Below are 24854 nucleotides of genomic sequence, written 5' to 3' on the forward strand. Positions count from 1 at the left end.
ACTGCACTGTAACTTTTAGTCCTGTATTTTATTTTTCCTGCATTTTGTTTTAAATGTAATTTTTTGCATTTCATTTTATATGACCTTTTATGTGTTGCACTTTGTCTTGATGCTTTTAATGTCTCATGTAAAGCACTTTAAATTGCCTTGTTGCTGAAATGTGCTATAAAATAAACTTGCCTTGCCTTACATAAATGAGCCAGTAAAGCAGGTCTTAGTAAAAGCAGCTCTGCATCTAAACAGAGACTTACAAAGAAACAGTGGTATGATAAGGACTGCAAAAATATCAGAACAAAACTAAGACAGCAGCCCAACTTAAACACCGTCAACCACAAAACACAGACCTGTAGAAACACTGAGAATACAAACCGATAAGACATAAGAAAAAACATCATGATCAGAAACTAAGAGAAATTGAGGAGTCCATGAATCAAAATCAGTTCTGGGAGAGATGGAACAACTTAAGCAACACAAAAGACAACCTGGCCTTACAAAATGGAAACATTTGGAAAGATTATTTAGAAAAACTATATGAGAAAATGTCACCGAACATTTTCATCTATATTAATGACTTGGCAATACGGTTGGAGCAATCTAGAGCCCCTGGACTAACCCTTAACAATGAGGAAGTTAAAATCCTGCTATATGCTGATGACCTGGTGCTGTTGTCACCCACACAACAAGGACTACAGCAGCGCCTGGACCTCCTGGAGCAGTACGGTCAGAACTGGACCCTGACTGTCAACTTAAACACATCTAACAATATGATATTCCAAAAGAAGCCCAGATCTCAGGAAACCAAATTTCAATTCAAATTAGGAAACAACCATTTAGATCACACCCTGTATTATGATTACCTGGGGCTCAAAATCAGTGCCTTGGGTAACTTCTGGCAGTGAATGCATTGAAACAAAAAGCATGCAGAGCATTTTATGCAATTATGAGAACATTTTACAAAGTAGACATACCAATTAGAATTTGGACTTAAAGCCATTGTTGGATCTGTTACTGTACTAATGTTATTTGTATGTATGTATATATGTATCTTTTTTTCATGGTATATATTTTATATAAATGTCACTGATGTTAATGTTATAATATTATTGACACATACACTTTACATAAACTGTTAGTTTACTTAATTAATTGTACAGTTAATTTGTTTTCTCATGTAGTTATTGACTTGTATTCTTGACGCTTTGGCAATACTGTTCAACTGACATCCATGCCAATAAAGCATATTGATTTGAATTGAGCAGAGAGAGAAGTGAGACAGAAGAGAGAGTCAAGAAAGAGAGTAGAGAGAGAAGAGAGAGTAGTGAAAGAGTAGAGAGGGTAGTGAGAGAGTAGAGAGAGTAGACAGAGAGAGTAGAGAGAGAGTAGAGAGAGAGTAGATAGAGAGTAGAGAGAGTAGAGAGAGAGTAGAGAGAGTAGAGAGAGAGTCGATAGAGAGTAGAGAGAGTAGTGAGAGAGTAGAGAGAGTAGAGAGAGAGTAGAGTAGTGAGAGTAGATAGACAGTAGAGAGAGAGTAGTGAGAGAGTAGACAGAGAGAGAGAGAGAGTAGTGAGAGAGTAGAGAGAGAGTAGAGAGAATAGTGAGAGAGTAAAGAGAGTAGAGAGACTAGTGAGAGTAGAGAGAGAGTAGAGAGAGTAGAGAGAGAGTAGAGAGAGAGTAGTGAGAGAGTAGTGAGAGAGTAGTGAGAGAGTAGAGAGAGTAGACAGACAGTAGAGAGAGAGTAGAGAGACTAGTGAGAGTAGAGAGAGAGTAGAGAGAGTAGTGAGTAGAGAGAGAGTAGAGAGAGTAGTGAGAGAGTAAAGAGAGAGTAGAAGTTAATTTCTGATGCAGAGACATTTCCGGTGAGAGTTGATTGCCCTGTTGACACAGCTGTAGCTACAACCCTGATGATGAATGGAGCGCTAGGATAGAGACTGTCTTTGTGTGTAGTATTGTATACATACATATGTGTGTGTGTGTGTGTGTGTGTGTGTGTGTGTTTGTGTGTGTGTGTGTGTGTGTGTGTGTGTGGTTTAAAGGGTAGGCTCTATAGGCATACTTGGTGGGCAAAGATACCTTTGCAATAAAGAAAGACCTGAAAACTAATCAACCATTTACCTGCAAGGGTTCTCTCTCCAATGGCTTATTCACAAACACTTGCATAGAACTTACCGGAAAATCTATAAGACGTCCTACAGGACCTGAGCTAAATGAGTCAAGGTGCAGCCATATCTAAGGTGTTGTGTTTCTCGGCGGCTGTATTGATCTGGAGAGCTGCAGAGTTCGGAGAGCAGCTCTGTCTCTCACACACACACACACACACACACACACACACACACACACACACACACACACACACACACACACACACACACACACACACACACACACACACTCAGTGCTGTGTGTATAACTGCCTTCCTAATGCCTTGGTGGGCAGGCAGCATGTTTGCAGTAATTTTCACTTTCTCCTGTGCTTTTAACCCCCCCCCCCACACACACACAAAGACAAACACACACACACACACACACAAACACACACATGTATCCTATTAATGTGTTATTCCCCTGAAAATGTCACAATAACATAATATAATCCTCCCTCCCTGGGATGCATCGCCTATAAATAAGTGTGTGTGTGTGTGTGTGTGTGTGTGTGTGTGTGTGTGTGTGTGTGTGTGTGTGTGTGTGTGTGTGTGTGTGTGTGTGTGCGTGTGCGTGTGTGTGTGTTTGGGGAGGAGGAGGGGGGGATTAAACTAGGAATCCCTGAAGATGCTGACTAATCAAGAACAAACTCGAACTACTGCAACCGGTGATGGAGGGGGCGGAGAGAATGAAAAAGAGAGAATTGATGGGAAGACAGGTTAAAAATGACTATTTCCCTATAATAATAATCATCTCCTAAGGAAACACTGCACTCTAGTGTTCACAAACGGAACTGCTGTAGAACGAGCAACCTCAGTCGCAGTTCCATCGCATCGCCACTAGATGGCGCAGCTCGACGGTCCTTTGAAAACCCATCCGCGGAAATGACTCGCACGGACTTGAAACCTACAGCTTCCGTTGACTGAGGGCGTTTTTCCATCCGAGCAGCAGAGATTTTTTGGGTGGTGGCTCTGCTCCTTTCACAAGTTCTGAATTCCCCCAAAGATAGTGAGCTAGTAAAGATAGTGAGCTAGTTGAGGAGAGCGGACTGGAGGATTCCCCCTCCAACTAACTACAATCTCGTCTTTTGCTCTACAATCCAGATCAATACACTCCAGCACTTGTTTGAAAATAAGTTCACTCAACAAAAGAGCTGTTTTCCAGCTTCGCTAACCCGAGCTAACCCGGTTCATACCCGAGCTAACCCGCTAGCCAGCCAGGCTAGACCCGGTCCAGAGCTAGACCAGGTCCAGATCCAGACCAATGCAGGCCATTAAGTGTGTGGTAGTGGGGGACGGGTAAGTTACACTCACATCTTCTCAAGCATGTTATTAACTGTGAATTATACATATTAAGTCGTTGGTTATAATAGAAGTTTTACGGTAATTTATTGGCTGGGGAAAGATTTTATACGCCCTGGCGTGCTAGCTGTGTTAGCCTGGCGTGCTAGCTGTGTTAGCCTGGCGTGCTAGCTGTGTTAGCCTGGCGTGCTAGCTGTGTTAGCCTGGCGTGCTAGCTGTGTTAGCCTGGCGTGCTAGCTGTGTTAGCCTGGCGTGCTAGCTGGCAAGATGACAACTGTTGTCACGGCTTTAAAGTCCAGTAGCAACCGTTGTAGAGCTAGCCGGGGTATGCTAACTAGTATGCTAACTAGTATGCTAACTAGCCTAGCTAGGCTGCTTGCTAGCCGGGGTATGCTAACTAGTATGCTAACTAGCCTAGCTAGGTACCAGGATATGCTAACTAGCCTAGCTAGGTACCAGGATATGCTAACTAGCCTAGCTAGGCTGCTTGCTAGCTGCTGTGTTCCGCATTCTTGCTGATAATTGATGGCTAGCAGTTGGCAGCCTGTTTGTTTCAACCATCTATGAGCCATTTGTTTGATGCTATCCAGTTACTGATCACTAACAAGGAACCTGAAAGTTTGGGTGGCATTTCCACAGCTCCAACACTGGGAGTGGAAACAATACCATTTATTTTATGAAGAATACAATCTGTGATGGCTATGCCAAGATTCATAAGATAAATCACATTAGAAATCTCCTTTAGTTCACTTCCCAAGTTGAGTCATGAATCAAACTCTACCCAAATAGCAAGGGATGGTTTGTTTGATTGAGCCCAGTAAGTGTAGGTCTGGCCGTGCTTAGTGTTCTCCAGACATGCAGGTTCGAGGCTGGGTTGTAAACAGGGTGGTGAGTGTAATATGTGCCATGCTCTGTCCATAGTACCATGTCCCTATTGAGGACCAGTATCTGGAACAATGGGAGAGATAGACAGGCTAGATGACTGTTTCTCAAGGCAGCCAGTGGTGGGGAACATGAACTATTCAACATCATTATTGTCTACTGATGATGAAGTCAGTGGGTGGTGTTGCAACATCTCCACAAGTCAGAATGTGTGCATGTTAAATGTTTGAGTTTGTTTCAGTTTTGAATCTGATGAATTGAAAGTATGTGGTTGTTTTTTCCCACTCCCATCATTTTATTTCTCTCTTTCAGTGCGGTGGGTAAAACATGTCTGCTCATCAGCTACACCACCAATGCCTTCCCTGGGGAGTACATCCCCACAGTGTAAGAACTCACACACACACACACCACACTCATACACACACACACACACACACACACACACACACCACACTCATACACACACACCACACTCATACACAAACACACCAAGCTCACACACACACACACACACACACACACCACTGATACACAAACACACCACACACACACACACCACTGATACACACACACCACACACACACCACACCACACTACACTCACACACACACACGTACACAAACACCACACTCATACAAACACACCACACACACAAACACACCACACACACAAACACACCACACACACAAACACGCCACACACACACACACACACACACACACACACACACACACACACACACACACACACACACACACACACACACACACACACACACACACACAAACACACCACACACACACACAGCTGCCATGGGGTGTCAGTCAGCAGACCTCTAGATGCAGGGATCTAGCTGACAGTGCTGAACTCTCTCCCTGAGATCTGTAGAACACGGACATATTCTTAATTTCCTGGTTGCTAAGAACCAGGAAGGCAATTAAGTAGACTTGTCTATATCTTGCCAAAGTCCCTCGGGTATAACGCCCACATTTCCCCTCCTGGGGATTCTCTTGCCAAAGTGCCGTGAGCATATAACACCCACATGTTCCCTTATGATTATTAAAGTTATATCTGAGGATTATTACAATTATATCTGAGGATTATTAAAGATCTATCTCTATCTATCTATCTATCTATCTATCTATCTATCTATCTATCCATCTAATCTATCTATCTATCTATCTATCCATCTAATCTATCTATCTATCTATCTATCTATCTATCTATCTATCTATCTATCTATCTATCTATCTATCCATCTAATCTATCTATCTATCTATCTATCTATCTATCTAATCTATCTAATCTATCTAATCTATCTAATCTATCTATCTATACATCTATCTATCTCCTAGTAGCTATCTATCTAATCTATCTACATGGGCTAGCTGAGTTGTTCTCACCGTGTGCATCTCTCTCCCTGCAGCTTTGACAACTACTCTGCCAATGTGATGGTGGACGGGAAACCAGTGAACCTGGGCCTCTGGGACACGGCAGGACAGGAGGACTACGACAGGCTCAGACCGCTGTCTTACCCACAGACGGTATCTACACACACACACACTCTCACACATACTACTACACACACACAAACAAACAAACACAGTTAGCTTTATTCACAGCACAGGCCACTCTATAATGCCTAGGAGCGTGTTTAAGTGGAGGGGAGTGCCGCCCCGTGTCCACAGTAGCTACACAATGTCTGGAGGAGGGGAAGGGCTGCTCTGTTTGTACCTTTGTCCCCACCGTACACTGGGCTCTGTGGCTCCTCCAGCTTATGAGAGGACAGGAAAAGCTAGTCAGTCAGTAGAGTTGGTTTAGGATATTTGAACTGATATTGGGATATTTGAGTCTGATGCCGATTCCGATTCAGTATGACAAATTTAATGTAAGAACTTCATCCGTCCATCCATCGTCATCCGCTTATCCGGGGCTGGGTTTGCGGAGGCAGCAGTTCCAGCAGGGGGCCCCAGACATCCCTTTCCCTAGCAGCATCAACCAGCTCTGCCTGGGGGATCTTTAGCTGCTCACAGGCCAGTGCGGAGATGTAGTCCCACCACCTGGTCCTGGGTCTACCCCGCGGCCTCCTCCCAGCCGGACACGCCTGGAACACCTCCCTAGGGAGGCGCCCAGGAGGCATCCTCACTAGATGCCCGAACCACCTTTCGATGCAAAGGAGCAGTGGCTCTACTCCGAGTCTCTCCCGGATGACTGAACTTCCCCCCTGATCTCTAAGGGAGACACAGGCCACCGTCATGAGAAAACTCATCTTAGCCGCTTGTATCCTTGATCTCGTTCTTTCGGTCATGACCCATCCTTCATGACCATAGGTGGGAGTAGGAACGAAGATAGACCGGTAGATCGAGAGCCTAACCCTAACCCTTAAACGAAAAATGTCACTTTCTGAAAGAGTGCAGACAGGCCTTAAAAGAAATGAATAATTGACCCAATTATCAGTTGGGCTGTAGTTTTGTCTGATATTTAGGACTGTACCAAACATTTACTACTCATCAGTGTTTTTCAGTGACCGGTGTATATATTATTGGTGTATATATTATTGGTGTATATATTATTGATGTATCACTTAATGCCGGTTTGTTGTGGTCTTCTTTACAGGACGTGTTCCTGATCTGCTTCTCTCTCGTGAGCCCTGCCTCCTTTGAAAACGTCCGGGCCAAGGTGAGGCACATCACACACCCTTGTTGTTGTTGTTGTTTGTGAACATTTCGGGTCTCTGAATAGCCGTGCCTCCTCAGTACCAAGGTTATTATAGTTAACGAAAACTAACTAAAAAACGAAAACTAGGTGTGAAAAAACATTTTATTTATACAAAAAAACGATAACTAAGTAAAACTGTATTGTGTGTTTACAAAACTAACTAAAATAAACTAAAATTATTGAGAAAATGTCCTTAGTTTTAGTCTTTTTCATTTCATACATAAGCCTAGTATTTTGGGTGGATATTAAATCTATCCTCCATGTTCTTTAGCTGTGCCGCTGCGCAGGAGTAACCTGACGTGCGCCAGATGGTTTGTTTCACACGGAGTGAAACAACGTGAGCTCACAAGATCAGGATGGTCTCACAAGGCTAGCGCAGAAAAAACTAATACTCAAACTAATAAAAACTAAACTAAAACTAAGCATTTTCAAAAAAACTAAACTAAACTAGCAAACCTGCTTTAAAACTAATAAAAACTAAACTGAAATTGAAAACAAAAAGTAAAAACGATATAAAAATAAAAACTAATGAAAAAAGCAAAACTATTATAACCTTGCTCAATACTGACGGACCCGTCTGCCCCCCTCTCCTGACAGTGGTACCCCGAGGTGCGCCACCACTGCCCCAACACGCCCATCATCCTGGTGGGCACCAAGCTGGACCTGAGGGACGACAAGGACACCATCGAGAAGCTGAAGGAGAAGAAGCTCACGCCCATCACCTACCCCCAGGGCCTGGCCATGGCCAAGGAGATAGGTCAGTACCAGCAGCAGGAGCCGGAGGAGAACTAGTCTCGCGATACCAGACTTTGGAGATCTCCGCCTCTGAAAGTCTGGAGACATCTCCAGTGAAAATCGTTGCTAGAACAAGTATCTAGGCGGCCATATTGTTTCAGCGTCCTGAGTGAAGGGCCCCTCTTACCGGACATGATGTCCCCCCCATCTTCAGCCCTAGTGAAACAAACTGGAGTGGAGAGTCAAAACTTTCACATTTTGAATCAATACAGTACATTGCAGGTTTTTTTTTTTTTTATCAATCTTTTAAAATAGTTTCTGCCCAGTTTTTGCAGTTTAAAAAAAAAATCAATCTCTCAAAGTATTTACACCCACTTTTAGCAATGTCTAAAAAAAAAATCTGATTGAATGTCCCTAGTCACTAGTTGAGCACTGCGTTTAGAGAACCCATGGTCTGGTCACTGGGCAGGGGTTCAGGTTATTGAGGTGTCTTTGTTGGACAAACTATGGTTGTAGTCGCTGCCTCAAAACATCTGACCACCCGTTTCTGACTAACAGACTGGATCTATCTGCCTCCATGAAATGTGGACAAAGGCTTATAAGCCAAGAGTCTACAAGTTAAGGCCCATCAAATTAGAATATAGTTTTCTTGATGTAAGGATTTAAGCCACCTAACTGACTAATATATCATAACTTTTGTCTGTATCGACTCATTGACGTCTGCATTGACTCACTGATGTGTGTGTATTGACTCACTGATGTGTGTGTATTGACTCACTGATGTGTGTGTATTGACTCACTGATGTGTGTATTGACTCACTGATGTGTGTATTGACTCACTGATGTCTGCATTGACTCACTGATGTGTGTGTATTGACTCACTGATGTCTGCATTGACTCACTGATGTGTGTGTATTGACTCACTGATGTGTGTGTATTGACTCACTGATGTGTGTGTATTGACTCACTGATGTGTGTGTATTGACTCACTGATGTGTGTGTATTGACTCACTGATGTGTGTGTATTGACTCACTGATGTGTGTGTATTGACTCACTGATGTATGTGTATTGACTCACTGATGTGTGTATTGACTCATGATGTGTTTTTGACTCACTGATGTGTGTGTATTGACTCATGATGTGTTTTTGACTCTCCCCCGTAGGAGCGGTGAAGTACCTGGAGTGTGTGTATTGACTCATGATGTGTTTTTGACTCACTCTCCCCCGTAGGAGCGGTGAAGTACCTGGAGTATTGACTCACTGATGTGTGTATTGACTCACTGATGTGTTTTTGACTCGCTCTCCCCCGTAGGAGCGGTGAAGTACCTGGAGTGCTCGGCCTTGACGCAGCGCGGCCTGAAGACGGTGTTCGACGAGGCCATCCGGGCGGTGCTCTGCCCTCCGCCCGTCAAGAAGAGGAAGAGGAAGTGCTCGCTACTCTAAGTTTTCCACACAGGAAGTAGGAAGAAGTCGCTGCAGTCTGAGCTCACCTTTTGGAGAGGAAGAGGACGGGGTGTTCCCCGAATCCCACTTCAATTCCCAGCCCCCGCCTCCCGACACTAGCGCAGATCTGAGAACGTTGGATAGGGTTAATGTTGCGTAGTGATCAGTCTACATTGCCCTTTTAATTTGGGGAGTCCTCCATCTTGCATATGCCTATCCAATGTTGTCAGATTCAGACTAGTGTGTCGGTGGGAGGGGCTAGGGGTAGGTTTGGGAGGCGGGGCTAGTGTCTTAGGAGAATTAGGGAGGATTCTACAGAAGCATATGTATCCATGTATGTCATATTTCTCTCTCGTATTGTAATCAGTACTACTTAGACACGATTGATTTTTATCACATGATCCTACCATTAACGATCAGCTCTAGGAGGAGCGGGCGATACGGTCCCATCGTTTCCCCAATACTAAGAAATTCCTGCTGCCTTCTTATTGTACTATTTTATTTTTTTTAAGAATAATTTTTCAGGAAGATTGAAACTAATCGCTCCTCTCAATTCCAGTCTTTTCCACCCTCGACAAGCCCAAATCATTTGTTTACAGATTTCTTCTGTCTAGAGTTGAGGTGTTGCCAAATAGAGAGAACGGTTATTTCTGTGTAGTCGTTCTGTATACACTAAATGTAATGATTATACTGTTATTGTCCCTTTTTAGAGTCTCCACCCCCCCCCAGTCTTGGAAAGAAAACGGTTTAATAATGACAGTTAAATTAACTCTAAAGATGTATGACAAGTGTTGTAGTATTTAGCTGCCATGTTCTGTAATCATTCTCTTTGTAGCGCAAATCAATTCAGATCACAAAATCTTGTAAAGTTGAATTTCATCACAATTACGGATGTGTAATGAGCGATCAGTACCATGTATCTTTTGACTGTTTTAAAAGCTTTTTAGGTCAAGAATAATATCCATTGGAGAATCTCCTTCCTTGTCCTGTATTTGAGGAAAGCTTCCAGTGTTTCAGACACCTGTCAAGGTGTGTAGAGATATGCCAACGCAGGTCTAGAGCACTTGATTCAGGCTCTATAGATATTATTAGCCCAAGTCAAACAGATCTCACTGTTCAGCTCTACAACGGGCTCATGATTTGTGAGTGTATCTGTACATACCATAATAACCTAAATGGGCAGTCATGGAGCTGTTCTGTGTTGCCAGCCAGCTAGCTTTACACCCCACAAAGCCGTTACCGTCATGCAGCCTGCTGTAATATCCATCATTGCTTTATCAGGCAGGTAACGGTGGCCATCTTAGTCTTTTATGTGACTGACATTAACTCCCTGTATGAGGAATCTGATGTAATGTGCTGGAAAAAGAGCAGAAGCTCCGGGGCATTGAAAACGGAGAGCACAGTGACATCTGGTGGTTTGCAGAAGTCATAGCATGCTGTCAAAGGTGCAGTGGTTGTGCTAAAACTTTCAAAGCTTTTCCGGTACGTCGATGGCGTTTGAAGCGGCACCAAGCTTCAGACATCAATCACGGGGTCATCATCGTTTGACACAAGCGCCGCCACATTGCGCTTCACATTAACGACACAAGCTCCAACGCCCCAGCATCGAATGTCCCATCACTACATGTAAAGCTTCTACTCGGATGAATATTTAGGCTATGGAAGGAATACAATACCAAGCTGTGTCTGTCGCTAGTATCCTGAGGTTATGTTGCCAGCGCAGCCATGACTGTTTCACTACAGCAATGTTTTAGCTTTCAGGACTCATAACTGGCTTTGATGTCTTTCTTATACTTCAGCTGTATTCAGCATAAACGGTAGTTCAGTGGTCTGCCAGTGACTATTCTCCAAGCACTCCACTCTCACTTTGAAACGAGCGGCGATCAAGCATTTAGCAAGGTTCTAATGGCACAAGGAAAGACCACACTCCATTTTTCTTCTGACTAAATGTGGTTTTATTTTGACATATTGTAGTAATCTGCAGAATTTTTTTTTTTTTTAAGCAAATAAATTCATTGAAAATATATCAGTGGTTGTTTTTTCTTTTCCATCTTTGAATATTAAGTAGCATGTTAGGACCCTGAGAGTAGCAGGGTTGCCAGGTCAGATCTGGGATGATCAGGGTTGCCAGGTCAGATCTGGGATGATCAGGGTTGCCAGGTCAGATCTGGGATGATCAGGGTTGCCAGGTCTGATCTGGGATGATCAGGGCTGATCCCATCCGCGACCACACCATCCTCCTCTGCTCCTTCAAGTCATACTCTGCTGTTTCCACTGGTCGAACACCAGCTTGGCAGACACTGCGTCCTGTATCCCCATCCCTGGATCAGAGAGGTGCCTCTTCAGACACTAGAACGGAGTACCGTAGGGAGTGAATGGACAGGTCAGTTAGAAACCCCACCTACCGTACCTAGGGATTTAAACACGGTGGTCTTCTCTCTCTGGGCCGGTCTGCTTCCATTCAGAACCTCTCCAAGCTCGGCGAACACTTTGGCCTGGAGGGAGGGAGGGAGGGAGGGGGGTAGGTAGGGAGGGAGGGAGGGAGGGGGGTAGGTAGGGAGGGGGGGGGAGGGGGGGCACCTGACAGGTTACTAGGGATGGGTGGACAAAGCCCTGTGAAGCTTTTGGGGCTTCTCCAGGGCATTGAAAACGGAGAGCACAGTGACATCTGGTGGTTTGCAGAAGTCATAGCATGCTGTCAAAGGTGCAGTGGTTGTGCTAAAACTTTCAAAGCTTGTCCGGTACGTCGATGGCGTTTGAAGCGGCACCAAGCTTCAGACGTCATCAATCACGCGGTTATCGTTGTTTGACACAAGCGCCGCCACAGTGCGCTTCACATTGGCGACACAAGCTCCGACGCCCCAGCATCGAATGTCCCATCACTACATGTTACTCTTGATCTGAAACCCATGTAATAACATGTAATAACACTACAGTAGAAGCTTCATAGTAATACTTGGTCTGCAGTTACACTTGCTCCATTAGATGGTCAGATAAGCACCCAGACGGTCGAGGGAGGGACTGACCCCTGACAGGATGACATCGCCAGCCTCTGCGGCCGCTCCCTCTCTGCTGTCCACATAGACCACCGCCTCCCTCATCAGGTTATCGTCCAGCTCCCGCCAGTCTGGCCGGCAGGCCCCCACCGCTGACACACACACACACACACACACAGCGAGAGAGAGAACTTATCTCAAACCCAAGAGGGCACAGCAGAGCACTGACTTATTCCCAAGCATCACTAACACACGTACAGAAATGAATACATGCACCCAACTGACAGTGAGAGGCAGAGAGAGAGAGATGGGGCTCAGTCTATGTGCCTCTCTCAGCCTGTGAAGCCCTCACGTTTCGGCATGCCGAGGGTGGGATTCAAACAGGACAAACCGTTTCGAAAGGAGAATGCTCGTTTTTGACAACCTGGACCTTATTTACGGCATATTATAAGACGTTTGACTCACCGAGATCACTTTGGTGTAATTCGGAGGCCTGTAGAAGAAATACATAGCGAGGGCTTGTTGTGGTTTTTCACATGCCTCTGTAATATGATCTTTAGAAACGTCTTTAGAAACGAAATAGCTTCCCCACTTGCTCCAGCATGCATGCGCACAGCGTGCTGGAGTAACGCTATTTCGTTTCTAAAGATCATATTAAAGAGGCATGTGAAAAACCACAACAAGCCCTCGCTCTATGTAAGCACAACTAGCGATTCATAAAGACAGATTGATGAAAACAACCGTTTCGCGGCAGAAAATAGATTTTTTTGAAGCTGCATTCTCAGTGCCCCGTCCGCCGCCATTACATGGATATACTGGCTCGCGCTGGACTTCTACAGGCCTCCGAATTACACCAAAGTGATCTCGGTGAGTGAAACGTCTTATAATATGTCGTAAATAAGGTCCAGGTTGTCAAAAACGAGCATTGTCCTTTAACCCAGATACGCCCATGAAAAGCTAGCTCGGACTGACGGTTCACTGGGGGAGTGAGTTTAACCAACAACTCGCCACCGACTCACGATGACTGTTCCACTCCTTCCTACCGACTGGCCGTCCTCCTCACCTGCCACGTGGGCCCCCGGTTTGACCCACCGCCCGCAGAGGACGGGCTCCGTGGCGCGGGTCACGGTGACGATGACGTCCGCCCCTCTGACAGCTTCCTCCACGGACCCGCACACAGATACGGCGCCGCTGACCGAGCCGGCGAACCTCTCCGCCGTCTCTCTCCTCGTGTTCCACACGCGCACCTGGGGAGGTCAGGGGGAGCGCACACACACACACACACACACACACACACACACACATAAGACACCTGGGGAGGTCAGGGCATACACACACACACACACACATAAGACACCTGGGGAGGTCAGGGAACACACACACACACACACACACACACACACACATAAGACACCTGGGGAGGTCAGGACACACACACACACACACACACACACATAAGACACCTGGGGAGGTCAGGACACACACACACACACACACACACAAGACACCTGGGGAGGTCAGGGCACACACACACACACACACACACACACATATGACACCTGGGGGGGTCAGGGGGGCGCACACACACACACACACACACACACACACATCAACAGACACACAAACACACACCGATGGCTATTGCAATAATAGTTTATTTTCGTGATACTCGCACTTTATTGTGTGGTGGGCCTTTAAGCTGTAGCCTACGTGTGTTGTGCACTTTTTCAACCGTACCTCTTTGAATGAGAAGGTCTCAGTGAAGACCTGGTAGTGACTGAGGGCCTGGTGACCAGCTCCCAGGATGGCCAACACCTCAGACCGCTCTGGCATCAGGAGCTGGACAACAACTCACATTCCATGTGTTTAAAACAAGTGTTTCCAGGTTCAAACTAGCATTCTCGGGTGCAAAACATCAGTTTGTTGCAAGATAAACTTCTGGAAGCTCCCCCCCAGGCTAGAACAACGACACACACTAGTACATCATCATTCTGACGTGAATAAAAGAATAGTGTTACTTCAAGGTAAACTCTGGGAAGGTCTTACCTTGGCAGATATAGCAGACATGGCTGCTGTCCTCTTAGCTGTGATGACCTCTCCATCAATTACCTAGACATTAAATGATTTTAGATGGACATCACCAGTAGTTTAGTGGAGGTTATACGGAGGTATACAGTGTATACCCACTTCTTTAGCAATGGACCCACGTATACCCACTTCTTTAAACACCACTCATGTGTAACATTTCTGCTAAACCCTCTACTTAAATCGCCCACTTCTTTATTCACTATATCCCTGGGTGTCACTGAAATGCATCACTGCAAAGTATCTTTTTTGTTCTGATCTCTTGAGACGCCTACTAACACAGCTCCAATTCTCATGAGCTATCATACTCACAGCTTTCACATGTCCACGCTCGGGATCAAACAACAACACGGTGGCTTGGGTAGAGGGGTAAGCTGAGCCTCTCTCCCTCTTGTAGAAGCACACCATCTTCGTGCACAGAATGTCCTCATGCACCATGTAAGCAGGCATCAGACCTAAAAAGCTGTCAATCAATCAATCAATCAATCAATCAAAGCTTTATTTATATAGCGCATTTCATACCCAGAGGCAACACAATGCGCTTTACAGAGAACAAGGGAGGAGGGCATACGACCCACCCCTACATATTCCAGAGGGAAGCAAAAAAACAGTAATCACCCGGGGGCCAGATAAGTGAGCTGTAAAAATTCTTCCCTGACCCCTCTCAACAAGGCGATCGAGCTCCAGGAGTATGTTTGTCTACCGACTAAGAACATTTATAGAGCAATAAATAACATTAAATTACATTTTCAGAGTAAGAGAGGCTAATAACATCATAGGAGAGACATGGCAAACATTGGTGTATGTCTGTGTGTCAGGAACCTTATTAATGAAACATACCGTCAGATCACCGTCAGAATGTGAATAAAAAGAGATGCGTATGCAGCCTTGCCTACCCGTTGTATTTGTGCAGCGGCAGCACGCTGCGGACGGGCTGGATGAGCTCCGCGCTGTCCCGTCTGGAGAACTTCCCCATGGCTTCCTCCAGATGGGGGATCAGGTCCTGGTAATGTAATAGTCTCTCCACCTCATCTTGCCGTATGACAACCGGTGGCTCAGCCATAGCTCAAGCTTTGTTCACGCAGACGGCGAGTTCAGCAATGAGTCCACAAGTTCAACTGTGAAGCTCCGCTGGACTAAATGGATGGACGAGGATGGCGTCGGGGTGCGTTCAAGAGGCAAAGTGCTGCACGGAGAATGTACTAGAGTATACCTGGCAAAAGCGTGGCAGTGGAAAAGTTATTTGCATTTAATAAGCATTAAGCATTTCCCCCCCTCCATTTTACACCTTTGAATAATTTCTTTAGTTTTATGATTTTGCATAATAGCCCATATTAATGAATTTAGTTTTTTGACGTCAGTGCTGCCAAGAGAACACTACCCTTCTACCTTGAATAACAGTTTTCATGCTCTGCCCTCCAGCTATAGAAAACATGTGCAAAACGATTTCAGAAACCAACAGATGTTAGGCTAGTCCTAGTATTCTAATAGTTATATTAATACATCCATGATGTTATTAGCCTCTCCTACTTTGAAAATGTAATTTAATGTTATTTATTGCTCTATAAATGTTCTTAGCCGGTAGACAAACATACTCCAGGAGCTTGCTCCATCGCCTTGTTGAGAGGGGTCAGGGAAGAATTTTTACAGCTCACTTATCTGGCCCCCGGGTGATTACTGTTTTTTTGCTTCCCTCTGGAATATGTAGAGTGGGTCGTATGCCCTCCTCCCTTGTTCTCTGTAAAGCGCATTGTGTTGCCTCTGGGTATGAAATGCGCTATACAAAATAAAGCTTTGATTGATTGATTTGATTGATAGTCTCAACGCCAGACCCAGTTCTTTCGCTGATATACTACGTAAGCTACGCTAACTACGTTACTGCAGATCTATTATGTGCAGCGATTCAACGTAATATTTTAGTCTGGAGAGAGTCTAATGTTAGGCTGCATTACAGACAACATGAGACTTGTAAAAAGAAACCATTATCATGTTTTATTATCACAAAACATATGTTCTTGGCCCATTACACTGAACTAGGTCATTGTCTTCTTTCCTAAACAATACAAAACAAAATACATACTTTTCCAATGTCTCTACCAAAGACAATTTGAAACTTAACAAAAAATCAAATAAAGACAAGGAATAACTTCAATTCCCTGATTTTAGTGTCTGTCTCAAGACAATTCACCACAACAGAGGAATAATCGATCTATAATACAGCTCAGACCAGCAGTCTCTCTATCGCGGACTGGACCGTCTGGATCTGGGGCTTCAGCTGGGAGCCCTCCTTGATGGTGACCGAGGTGGCGATGACGGGCCGGGAGACCCCGCAGGCGCGGCCCAGGGCCTGCTTGGAGCGCACGAACACGTAGGGCACGTTCTTATCCTCGCACAGCAGCGGCAGGTGGAGGATGATCTCCAGGGGCTCCGCGTCCGCCGCCATCACGATGAACTCAGAGATCCCCCTGTTCAGGGTCTTGGTGGCTGAGGGAGGAGAGTTACAAATACAGAGTTATGTCTCTAATTATTATATTTTTTATATACATATATATTTTTAAATGTCAGATCACCTCCATGCTAATAGTTTCTCATGTTTGGAAGCTACTAGACTGATGTATGGAGCTCACCCTCGTTGGCCCCCTTCCTCAGCTGCTTGTAGTTGGCCGCCTGCTGCACCAGGTCCAGGATGGTCTTGGACAGGGTCGCGTCGGCCAGGGGGTAGGCTTTGGGGTTCACTTCTGCGTCAGTCTGACAAGAAAAACAAATAGATAGTTGTTTTTCTAGTTGGCACAGTTATGGCAATCCTCAATTATATTACAGCTAACTATCTAACTAGAGATCAAAACCAAACAGGCATGGTCATTGAACATTTAGCTGAGCACTCACCATGATGGCTTCCAGGGAGGTTTAGCAACTCGGTAGGATAGTTCTGCTCCTCTCGGCGAATGCTTCACGGAGGATTATTATCTTTCACTTGAGTTTTAGAGAACAATTCAGTAAAAGTTCTGATTTCGCGTGAATACAGACTTTCCGATCAGAAAATGCGATTCACATGCAGCTTTCTATTCCTGTCTCTGCGTCGTCAACACGTGTGTGCGGTAAATGAATGACGCACATGCGCAATAAGACTTAATGGGACAGGAAATGGCCACCTACTAGCCAATAGATCTTCTTCTTCTTCTTCTTCTTCCTTGGGTTTTATGGCGGATCGCAAACAGCTTAAAGGTGCATACCGCCACCTACTGTACAAGAGTGTGCATCTACAGTCTGCCCCACAACCGTGTGTCACCCAAGAAAGTAAATAGAGCCTTCCTGCAGATTCCTACCCCCTCCCCCGCCGTGCCCAGTAAACCCCTCAGAGTCCATTCCCGTCCTGCTTCTCTGACCTTAACCCGGAGTCTCTCTCTCTCTACTTCATAGTTGGGACAGTGCAACAGAACATGTTCAGTGTTTTCTGCAGCTCCACAGTGCCCACATGTACCACTCCCCCTTTTCCCCAGTACAAACAAGGTGCCGTTCAGTCCCGTGTGATCAAACCTGAGTCTAGCCATGACGATTTCCTCCCTCCTGTTCTGTGCAGTGTAGTTCTTCACCATAACTGACTTCTGCACCCTGTGATACCCCCTCCCCTTCTGGTCTTCATCCCACCTCTTCTGCCAGAACTCAAATCCCTTCCTCCTAATCACCGCTTTCCCCTCTCCCTTCCCGAGCGGAACAGGCACCGAGATGACCTTAGTCAGCGCACCTTTCGCCAGTCGGTCTGCAGTCTCATTCCCTGTCACCCCCTCATGTGCCGGAACCCAACAAAACTGCACGTCTATCCCACCCCTGTGAAGCCTAAACAAACTGGGATACAATTCAATAAGTAGATCCTCTCTGATGGTCTTGGTGGACTGTCCAGCACTGATTTGGAGTCCGTGCACACCACCACTCTATCAGGTCTGACCTCCTCCACCCACTGCAACCCAAGGATGACCGCCACCATTTCAGCCGTGTACACAGATAACATATCAGACAGCCGCTTGGAGAGACCCACTTCGAACCCCGGGACATACACTCCAACTCCCACTCTATCCAGTTCATCCTTTGACCCGTCAGTGTAGATCTCCACACACCCGTAGTAACTCGCACGCAGATACATGCCCGTGTTCACACCCACTTCACCCAGCTGCCATCCATGCTTTCTCTCCAGAACGCGCCTGTCCACGGTCACTTCAGGGAAGAGCCAAGGGGGCACCCAACTAACTGGGGCGGACCTAGTGAACTCCATCCCCTCCAGCCCATAGTCCCTCACTGTGGCTTCAATAGTCCACCCAACCCCAGTCCCCTGGAACCTATTGAGTTCCCAGCAATCCTGCAACGTGAGCTAAGCAAGGTGGTCATCCCCACACCCTTGCAGCCTAACCCAGTAGGCCAGCGCCAGTTTCTCCCGCCTGAGCTCCAGTGGCATTTCTCCACCTTCAACGAGCACCGCATTATTGGGGGTAGATCTAATAGCCCCCAAACAGATCCGCAGAGCCCTGTACTGCAACCGATCCACTTTAAGCAACGTAGACTTAGCTGCCGCTGCATACACCACCCCCCCATAGTCCAGAGCTGACCTCATCAGTGCCCTATAAATGTCCAGCATTGACTGCGTTCCTGCCCCCCAGTCACACCCAGCCACAGCACGCAGTAGATTGACAACCTTTTTGCACTTGGTTTCCAAGTGGCGAATGTGTACTGCCCATGTAAACCTGCTGTCGAGCCACAGGCCCAGGTATTTAAACTCTGTAACCAACTCCAGAGGCCGACCATAGAGCATGAGCCACCCAGCCTCGAGCTTGCGCTTATTAGTGAACACCATGTAGCAGGACTTGCTCGCTGACAGTTTGAACCCCCACTCATAAGACCACCTTTCCACCTTCTCAATTGCCTGCCTCAGCTTCCCGAACACGTACGGCACATTCCTTCCCCTCATCCAAATGGCCCCATCGTCTGCATAAAGAGCCGACTTGGTGCATCCCTCAAGGTTCGCCAAAATATCATTAATCATCACATTAAACAACACCGGGCTGATCACACTCCCTTGAGGGATACCATTCACTATGTTGAACAGCTCTGAGACGTCCGCACCCACCTTGACTCTAAGTGTCCTACCCGTTAAAAAGTCCATAACCCAATTGTACAACCTCCCCACAATACCCAAACTACCCTACTAACACAGTACGTAAAACTGACGGGACACATTGGTGTAATTGTGGTAACTTTGCGACGTCACCAGCAGCGGACCTAGCTGACACCTAGCTGACACTTGCCTTTTCAGTCGCAAAATAACCAAAATAGCCGTCCTCAAGTACACTGTAAGGGAACGTAGCCGCCACTGCTGCTTAAATCCGTAACTACGATGTAATTAAATAACGTGACAATGTGGTTAGATCACAGTCCCAATCTGACTTTATTGGAAATGTGTCACAGTGGGTCAGAACATTTGTAAATTACTTAGGTTTTAAAATAAATTTTGAAGTCATACAGTTACAGAATTGTAATAATGAGGAGAAATCCTGCATGTCTGTTTTGTGTGTAATTTCTCATTTACAGTTAATATTAACACTAAAGATTTGCAGTCTAGGCCTAATAAAAATAATGATAAAAAATATGCCTATAAATAAAGTCCTAATTTTGCAACCTAAATGTGAGCAATGAACGCTGAGCAGTGAACGTAGAATGCAAGGCATTGGGCTACTTTGTTAGGTGAAGTTACACACTCTGTGCCAGTAGGTGGCTGTATGCACATCCGCCACTAAACCCAGCGAAGGAGAAGAAGAACGAGAACGGGTTCCGTTCTGAACAGAAGCGATTGAGAAAGACCAACACGCCCGCGCGACAACACAGATCTTGTAAGTATCTCAATTTCAATGTATACATTAGTATGTATACATACTATGTATTTTGGTATCGTCCCAGATAAAACACCAACGTTATGTGCAAGCTACCCTATTGTAATGATTATCTATATGCAGATGCTTTCCAATGTTGGCTAACTAGCTAGCCAGCTAACGTGATTAGCCTTTTTCTGTACATGGCTAGCTAAGTAGCCTACGTAAAATTACTCTCGCAATTATTGTTAAAACGTTCGCTTTTGTGTAATTGTAGCTTAAATTATAATGTTGGCTTGGCAACGTGAGAATATTTCAGTTGTGTACACTATAACTTTTATGAAGTGTTGTTGTGGGCCATTGTTTCCTAATTACAGGCTCGCGCGAGCTCCTGCACGTTCGTACTGTTTCATCGCTTGGAATAAAATGTGATAATTAGCTTACTCATTGATTTCGCATTAACCCACGACACCGTTAGTATGTGTTTGTTTTTAGGCATTCATTTTTCCGATTTTAACGTTAACAGAATACAAGAAGCCCCAACAACGGAGCTAGGCTAGCTAGCAGGATTGTTATAGCAGCCATCTTGGCTTTTGGCACGTGGTCCTGTGGAGTGTGCATGTCAGCCAACGAGAGGGTCACCCACCCACTTTCTCTCTCTCTCTCCCTCCCTCTCTCCCCTCCCATGCTCTCAGTTGCCAACCTCCCAGTTCTTGTTTGAACTGAGCAAGAAGCAGGTGAGCGGGGCAGGAAGAGGCGCTAAGACGGGGCCAGGCGTGGCCAGGGGCAGTCCTGGGACAGCACCACAGGCTCTGTGAGTCTTGTTCAGTTGAATGCCCTCATGAGTATTAACAGAAGAGCACCATATCCATATGCACACATACACTCTAACATGTCGCTCTCTCCTCAGCTCAGCCCAATGGTCTCTGATGGTTCTGTCTGGCCAGCCCTGAGGTGGAGAAACACCTGATCATCAATAAAGGCAGGCACACGTAAGTACAAATGCACATACGTTTCCATAGACGGGATAAACAAATGGGGATATTGATATTGAGTTAAATGTTAGCGGTAGACATGTGAGATTCATAAGACGCATCACTGACGCCAGTGACGCCACAATATCAGGGAAATTGAGCAATTGCTTCCCTGTAGTGCAAACTTGCAAGATTCGCTCAGTTATTAACCCTTCTTGCCTTTTTTGTTGTTGGTTTTCTCTCTCCTCCTTCCTCTCTGTGCAGTTCTCCTGTGTGCTGAGCCGCTATCCCATGTATTGCCACTGCTGACAGGGTAGAGCTCAGCCCCATGCAGAAGTGAGTGATGAGGAGAGGGAAGATCATTTTCCCGTTTTTTTTCCCTCCAGTTTTAGGAACCGTCTCAAGAATGTGTTCCCCACTTTTATGCCTTTAAATCAGGGTTGGAGTATTCCAGGTGTTTGGCCATGGCCATGAACACCAGTAGAGGAGGGAACCAAGTGTCTCATTCTCTCTCCACAGTTGTGTGGTTGTAACCCCCCACTAGCTACATATTCATTCAATCTTTATTTAACCTCGTGAATCAATTGAGAGTAAGCTCTCATTTACAATGACGTATAATCACTCTATATTTGAACTTGTACTACAGGTGAGATAATCCTTTTTAATGGTCTCTCTCATTCGCTCTCCTAGCTGTGATGTTAGAGTTGTGCAAGACTTGGGTGTTCTCCTGCTCTGAGTGCCCATTCTCCTATACCTCCCAGATCTACCTCCACAAGCACATCAAGAGGAGCCATGACAACCTCTGTCTCTGCTGAGGAACACACAGAGCATTATGAAGTAGCCAGTGCCTTGGCGAAGGTGTTTGAGCAGCAGTCATCAATGGATTAACTCCCAAGACACAAGGGAGAGACAGCGCAACACACGCTATGACTCCAGTGACGAAGGTAATATAATAAAGTGCATTCAACAGTCCCAAAAGAGTACTACTTGAGTTGACTAATCTGAGCTAATTTACCTCTACTATATGTTCCAGTGCCCAGGCAGCCGGTCGGCAGAACTCAGACCAGACCAGCTATGCCAGGTGCCAGAGCCGGAAGGCCTGCTCTGCCAGTTTTCAATGCAGGTATCCATGCATGTTTGTGTTGGTGAAATGTCTATGCATATTTGCACACTTACAGTTAACTCAGGACTTTCGGAAGACTCATGTACTCTGTTCACTAATTCGCTCATCTCACATCTCACTACTCGGCAGTAGATGTTCATCGCCCGGGTCCTTTGAGCCAAGGCGCTGTGAGCCCAGGCCCTTCAGCCCTTCAGACGTCCAGGCACGAGCAGCATGCATCAGCGATTAGCACCCAGACCAGGTCAGGGTCTGACATGTCTCATGTCGAGTTGATTCTTCCCCTTATGCCAGAATCACTACGCCGCCAGCACCATAGTTTCCTGCTCATCCCTTTATCCTCTGGTTTTCAGGTAGTTCTCTGATGCCATCGCCTGTGAGACCAACAGCTCCAGCTGTGTTGCCATCAAGCTCTGCAGATGCTGGTATGCTGAATTTTGTGAACTACTTCATGCTGCATGTAGGGATATACTTTGAGCTGAATATCCATTATGGGACCGTACAATTACTTATAGCCACATCTGTGTTTAATATCCAGACTTCCAGAGGATGATGTGTCAGCAGTTCTCCAGCGTCATGCAGAGTCTGAGGGAGATGGCACAGACAATGATGAGGCTGGAGCAGAGACTGTCCGGCGAGTCTGCAGACAGCTATGGGGGAGCAGTACTGGATGACCTGCACCCTGCTAAAACGGAGGAGGAGCTGCTGGTCTTGGAGGAGCAGCTGAAGGACAAGGATCATCAAAGGAAGATGGTGAGTAACTTCAGGGCAGAACTTTGTTCCTTATTTTTGCAGGGAAGTGTTAAGGAAATGTAAAAGTAAATGATTGTCTTTATGTTTTGCAGACACGATATCTGAGTTCCATTGGCGGCAAAGATCTGCCAGATGTGGTCCGGCGGGTGCTGTCAGCCATTGCCATACACAGAGTGTGGTGTGTCTACAGCGTCCATGGGAAGAGGGGGAAGAAGCCTCTGAAGAATATGACCCTCTACAATGTCATATTACGTAAGGGATTGTTCATATTTTCGCAAAATAATACATTGTCTTTGCTTCATGCCATGTGCATTGAAACCATTCCCTTTTTGGTTAAAAGGTGCAGTTATGGCCTGTAAGCCAAGCACCACTGTGACGGAGGTGTCTGCCCAGCTGCAGGAGATGCTGAAACATGCCCCTGCTCGATGCAAAAAGGTATGTGATGTCAGGCAGTTAATTTTCTCGTATCCAGTGACATGGCACGCTTCCAATGAACGTATGCGACTTGCTTTTACAGCCATTTCATTATGTCCTTAGGCATCTGATCCAGCCCAGCTGACCTCCCCAGCCCAGCCCCTGACCGCAGCTCCAGCCCTGACCACAGTGGAGTATTCAGATGAGGATGACCTCTTCTGCCCAGACCCTCGATTCAGATGTGGGTGACCCCCAGCTCGTCTCCCTAAACCTGCCTTTCCAGCCTGCCAGGATGGATGCCTTTTTTGTAAATAGATTTTGTAAATTTTAACCTTTTTTTGTGGGATACAACGGTCTGTTCCCGGTCTGCCTGCCACAGAATGCGCACTGTTTCATTTTTGTTTTTAGAACTTTTGCAATTGTCAGATAATGGGTTGCTAGCCAGAGCTTGTACATGCTTTTTTTTGCTTTTCTGGCTATGCGTAATGTGACAGACCGTAAACCTCATCCTTGTAAATATGTATACTTTTAATTTGTAATGTACTTTGTGTAATAAAATGTTCTAAACTGTTAATGGTGTTCAGTCTTATATTGGTTTGTATCATAATGCTTGCTGCTATATCCCCATATAGCATTAATTCGTTTTTGAACTGGTAAATGCTAAATATAGCCAGTGGTACTGCAAATGCTAAATGTAGCCAGTGGTCAGTAAGTGACCATATTTGCACCGTGCGAAAAAGACGTGCAGACCAAGTCATATAAATACCTGTAAATCTAGTGTCAGCCAGGTGAGTTTATGACGGAGGTTCCTGCCCACGTTTTTTGCACGCGGCCGCACCGTATTTGCACCGTGCGAAAAAGACGTGCAGACCAAGTCATATAAATACCTGTAAATCTAGTGTCAGCCAGGTGAGTTTATGACGGAGGTTCCTGCCCACGTGATCACGTGCGTTCTTTGCACGCGGCCGCAACTTCGGAATGACGTGTCGTTCTTACGTAGCGTCTACGAAACGGCAGATCTCGCGTTTCCGTAAATGGCCGCGTAATTTCCGCACGCGGCGCACACGAATCGTCACCTATAGCGGCCGTATGTCGAACGTTCGCGCAACCGGCGTGTGTTAGTAGGGTACTCAACTTGATAAGTAGCCCGTCCCTCCACATAGAGTCGTACGCCTTTTCAATGTCAAAATAAACTATCACCATCCCCTCCTTCATTTTCATTGACTTTTCAACATCAGAGCAGACTCCAACCAGAGCATCCAGCGTTGAACGCCCTTTCCTAAATCCACTCTGACAGTGACTCAGTAGCCCTCTCCGTTCCAGCACATGACACAGCCTGCGAACCATCATCTTCTCCATCCATTTGCACAAATGAGAAGTCAATGCAATGGGCCTGTAGCCATCAGGCACAGCAGGGTCCTTCCCAGGCTTATGA

General features: G+C 45.9%; 4 protein-coding genes across 8 annotated transcripts; 2 read left to right on the top strand and 2 right to left on the bottom strand.

Moving 5' to 3' along the window:
• The first annotated feature begins 3133 nt into the window (after positions 1-3133).
• Positions 3134-11119, top strand: LOC311324045 (ras-related C3 botulinum toxin substrate 1). The gene is made up of 6 exons (XM_084456416.1): positions 3134-3437; positions 4635-4706; positions 5749-5866; positions 6939-7001; positions 7638-7797; positions 9089-11119. Exons 1-6 carry the CDS (start codon positions 3403-3405, stop codon positions 9217-9219), a joined length of 579 nt encoding a protein of 192 aa, XP_084312542.1. The 5' UTR covers positions 3134-3402; the 3' UTR covers positions 9220-11119.
• A 350-nt stretch (positions 11120-11469) lies between these two features.
• Positions 11470-15363, bottom strand: crym (crystallin, mu; the record flags this gene model as incomplete). The annotated part of the gene is made up of 8 exons (XM_084456170.1): positions 11470-11540; positions 11630-11714; positions 12246-12367; positions 13279-13462; positions 13953-14054; positions 14262-14324; positions 14613-14763; positions 15197-15363. 8 exons carry the CDS (start codon positions 15361-15363, stop codon positions 11470-11472), a joined length of 945 nt encoding a protein of 314 aa, XP_084312296.1.
• Positions 15364-16272: 909 nt separating this feature from the next.
• snu13b (SNU13 homolog, small nuclear ribonucleoprotein b (U4/U6.U5)) lies at positions 16273-17392 on the bottom strand. The gene is made up of 3 exons (XM_084455966.1): positions 17187-17392; positions 16928-17048; positions 16273-16784 (listed from the first exon to the last, which is right to left on the bottom strand). Exons 1-3 carry the CDS (start codon positions 17187-17189, stop codon positions 16522-16524), a joined length of 387 nt encoding a protein of 128 aa, XP_084312092.1. The 5' UTR covers positions 17190-17392; the 3' UTR covers positions 16273-16521.
• Positions 17393-20124: 2732 nt separating this feature from the next.
• LOC311324048 (uncharacterized protein) lies at positions 20125-23991 on the top strand. 5 transcript variants are annotated; one of them, XM_084456422.1, is made up of 12 exons: positions 20125-20179; positions 20854-20972; positions 21069-21150; positions 21397-21468; positions 21894-22076; positions 22166-22255; positions 22385-22496; positions 22606-22677; positions 22791-23005; positions 23098-23257; positions 23346-23440; positions 23543-23991. In XM_084456422.1, exons 7-12 carry the CDS (start codon positions 22469-22471, stop codon positions 23666-23668), a joined length of 696 nt encoding a protein of 231 aa, XP_084312548.1. In that variant the 5' UTR covers positions 20125-20179; positions 20854-20972; positions 21069-21150; positions 21397-21468; positions 21894-22076; positions 22166-22255; positions 22385-22468; the 3' UTR covers positions 23669-23991. The 5 variants fall into 5 exon arrangements, with proteins under 5 accessions (XP_084312548.1, XP_084312547.1, XP_084312549.1 ...); XM_084456421.1 differs by lacking the exon at positions 20125-20179 and having other exon boundaries at positions 20370-20972; XM_084456423.1 differs by lacking the exon at positions 20125-20179 and having other exon boundaries at positions 20370-20972; positions 22388-22496.
• The last annotated feature ends 863 nt before the right edge of the window (positions 23992-24854 follow it).

This window comes from Borostomias antarcticus, assembly GCF_949987555.1.
Source record: "Borostomias antarcticus genome assembly, chromosome: 22".
Lineage (NCBI taxonomy): Eukaryota > Metazoa > Chordata > Actinopteri > Stomiiformes > Stomiidae > Borostomias > Borostomias antarcticus.

Coding starts and splice junctions, on each gene's coding strand:
- snu13b (XM_084455966.1), bottom strand. Junction 16,785..16,927: donor GAGGAAGGGGGCCAACGAGG/GTGAGCTCCATA, acceptor CTCCTCCCTCAG/CCACCAAGACCCTGAACAGG.
- LOC311324048 (XM_084456422.1), top strand. CDS start 22,469: ATGCATCAGCGATTAGCACCCAGACCAG. Junction 22,497..22,605: donor GCGATTAGCACCCAGACCAG/GTCAGGGTCTGA, acceptor TCTGGTTTTCAG/GTAGTTCTCTGATGCCATCG. Junction 23,258..23,345: donor CCTCTACAATGTCATATTAC/GTAAGGGATTGT, acceptor TTTGGTTAAAAG/GTGCAGTTATGGCCTGTAAG.
- LOC311324045 (XM_084456416.1), top strand. CDS start 3,403: ATGCAGGCCATTAAGTGTGTGGTAGTGGGGGACGG. Junction 4,707..5,748: donor GGGGAGTACATCCCCACAGT/GTAAGAACTCAC, acceptor CTCTCCCTGCAG/CTTTGACAACTACTCTGCCA. Junction 5,867..6,938: donor CGCTGTCTTACCCACAGACG/GTATCTACACAC, acceptor TCTTCTTTACAG/GACGTGTTCCTGATCTGCTT.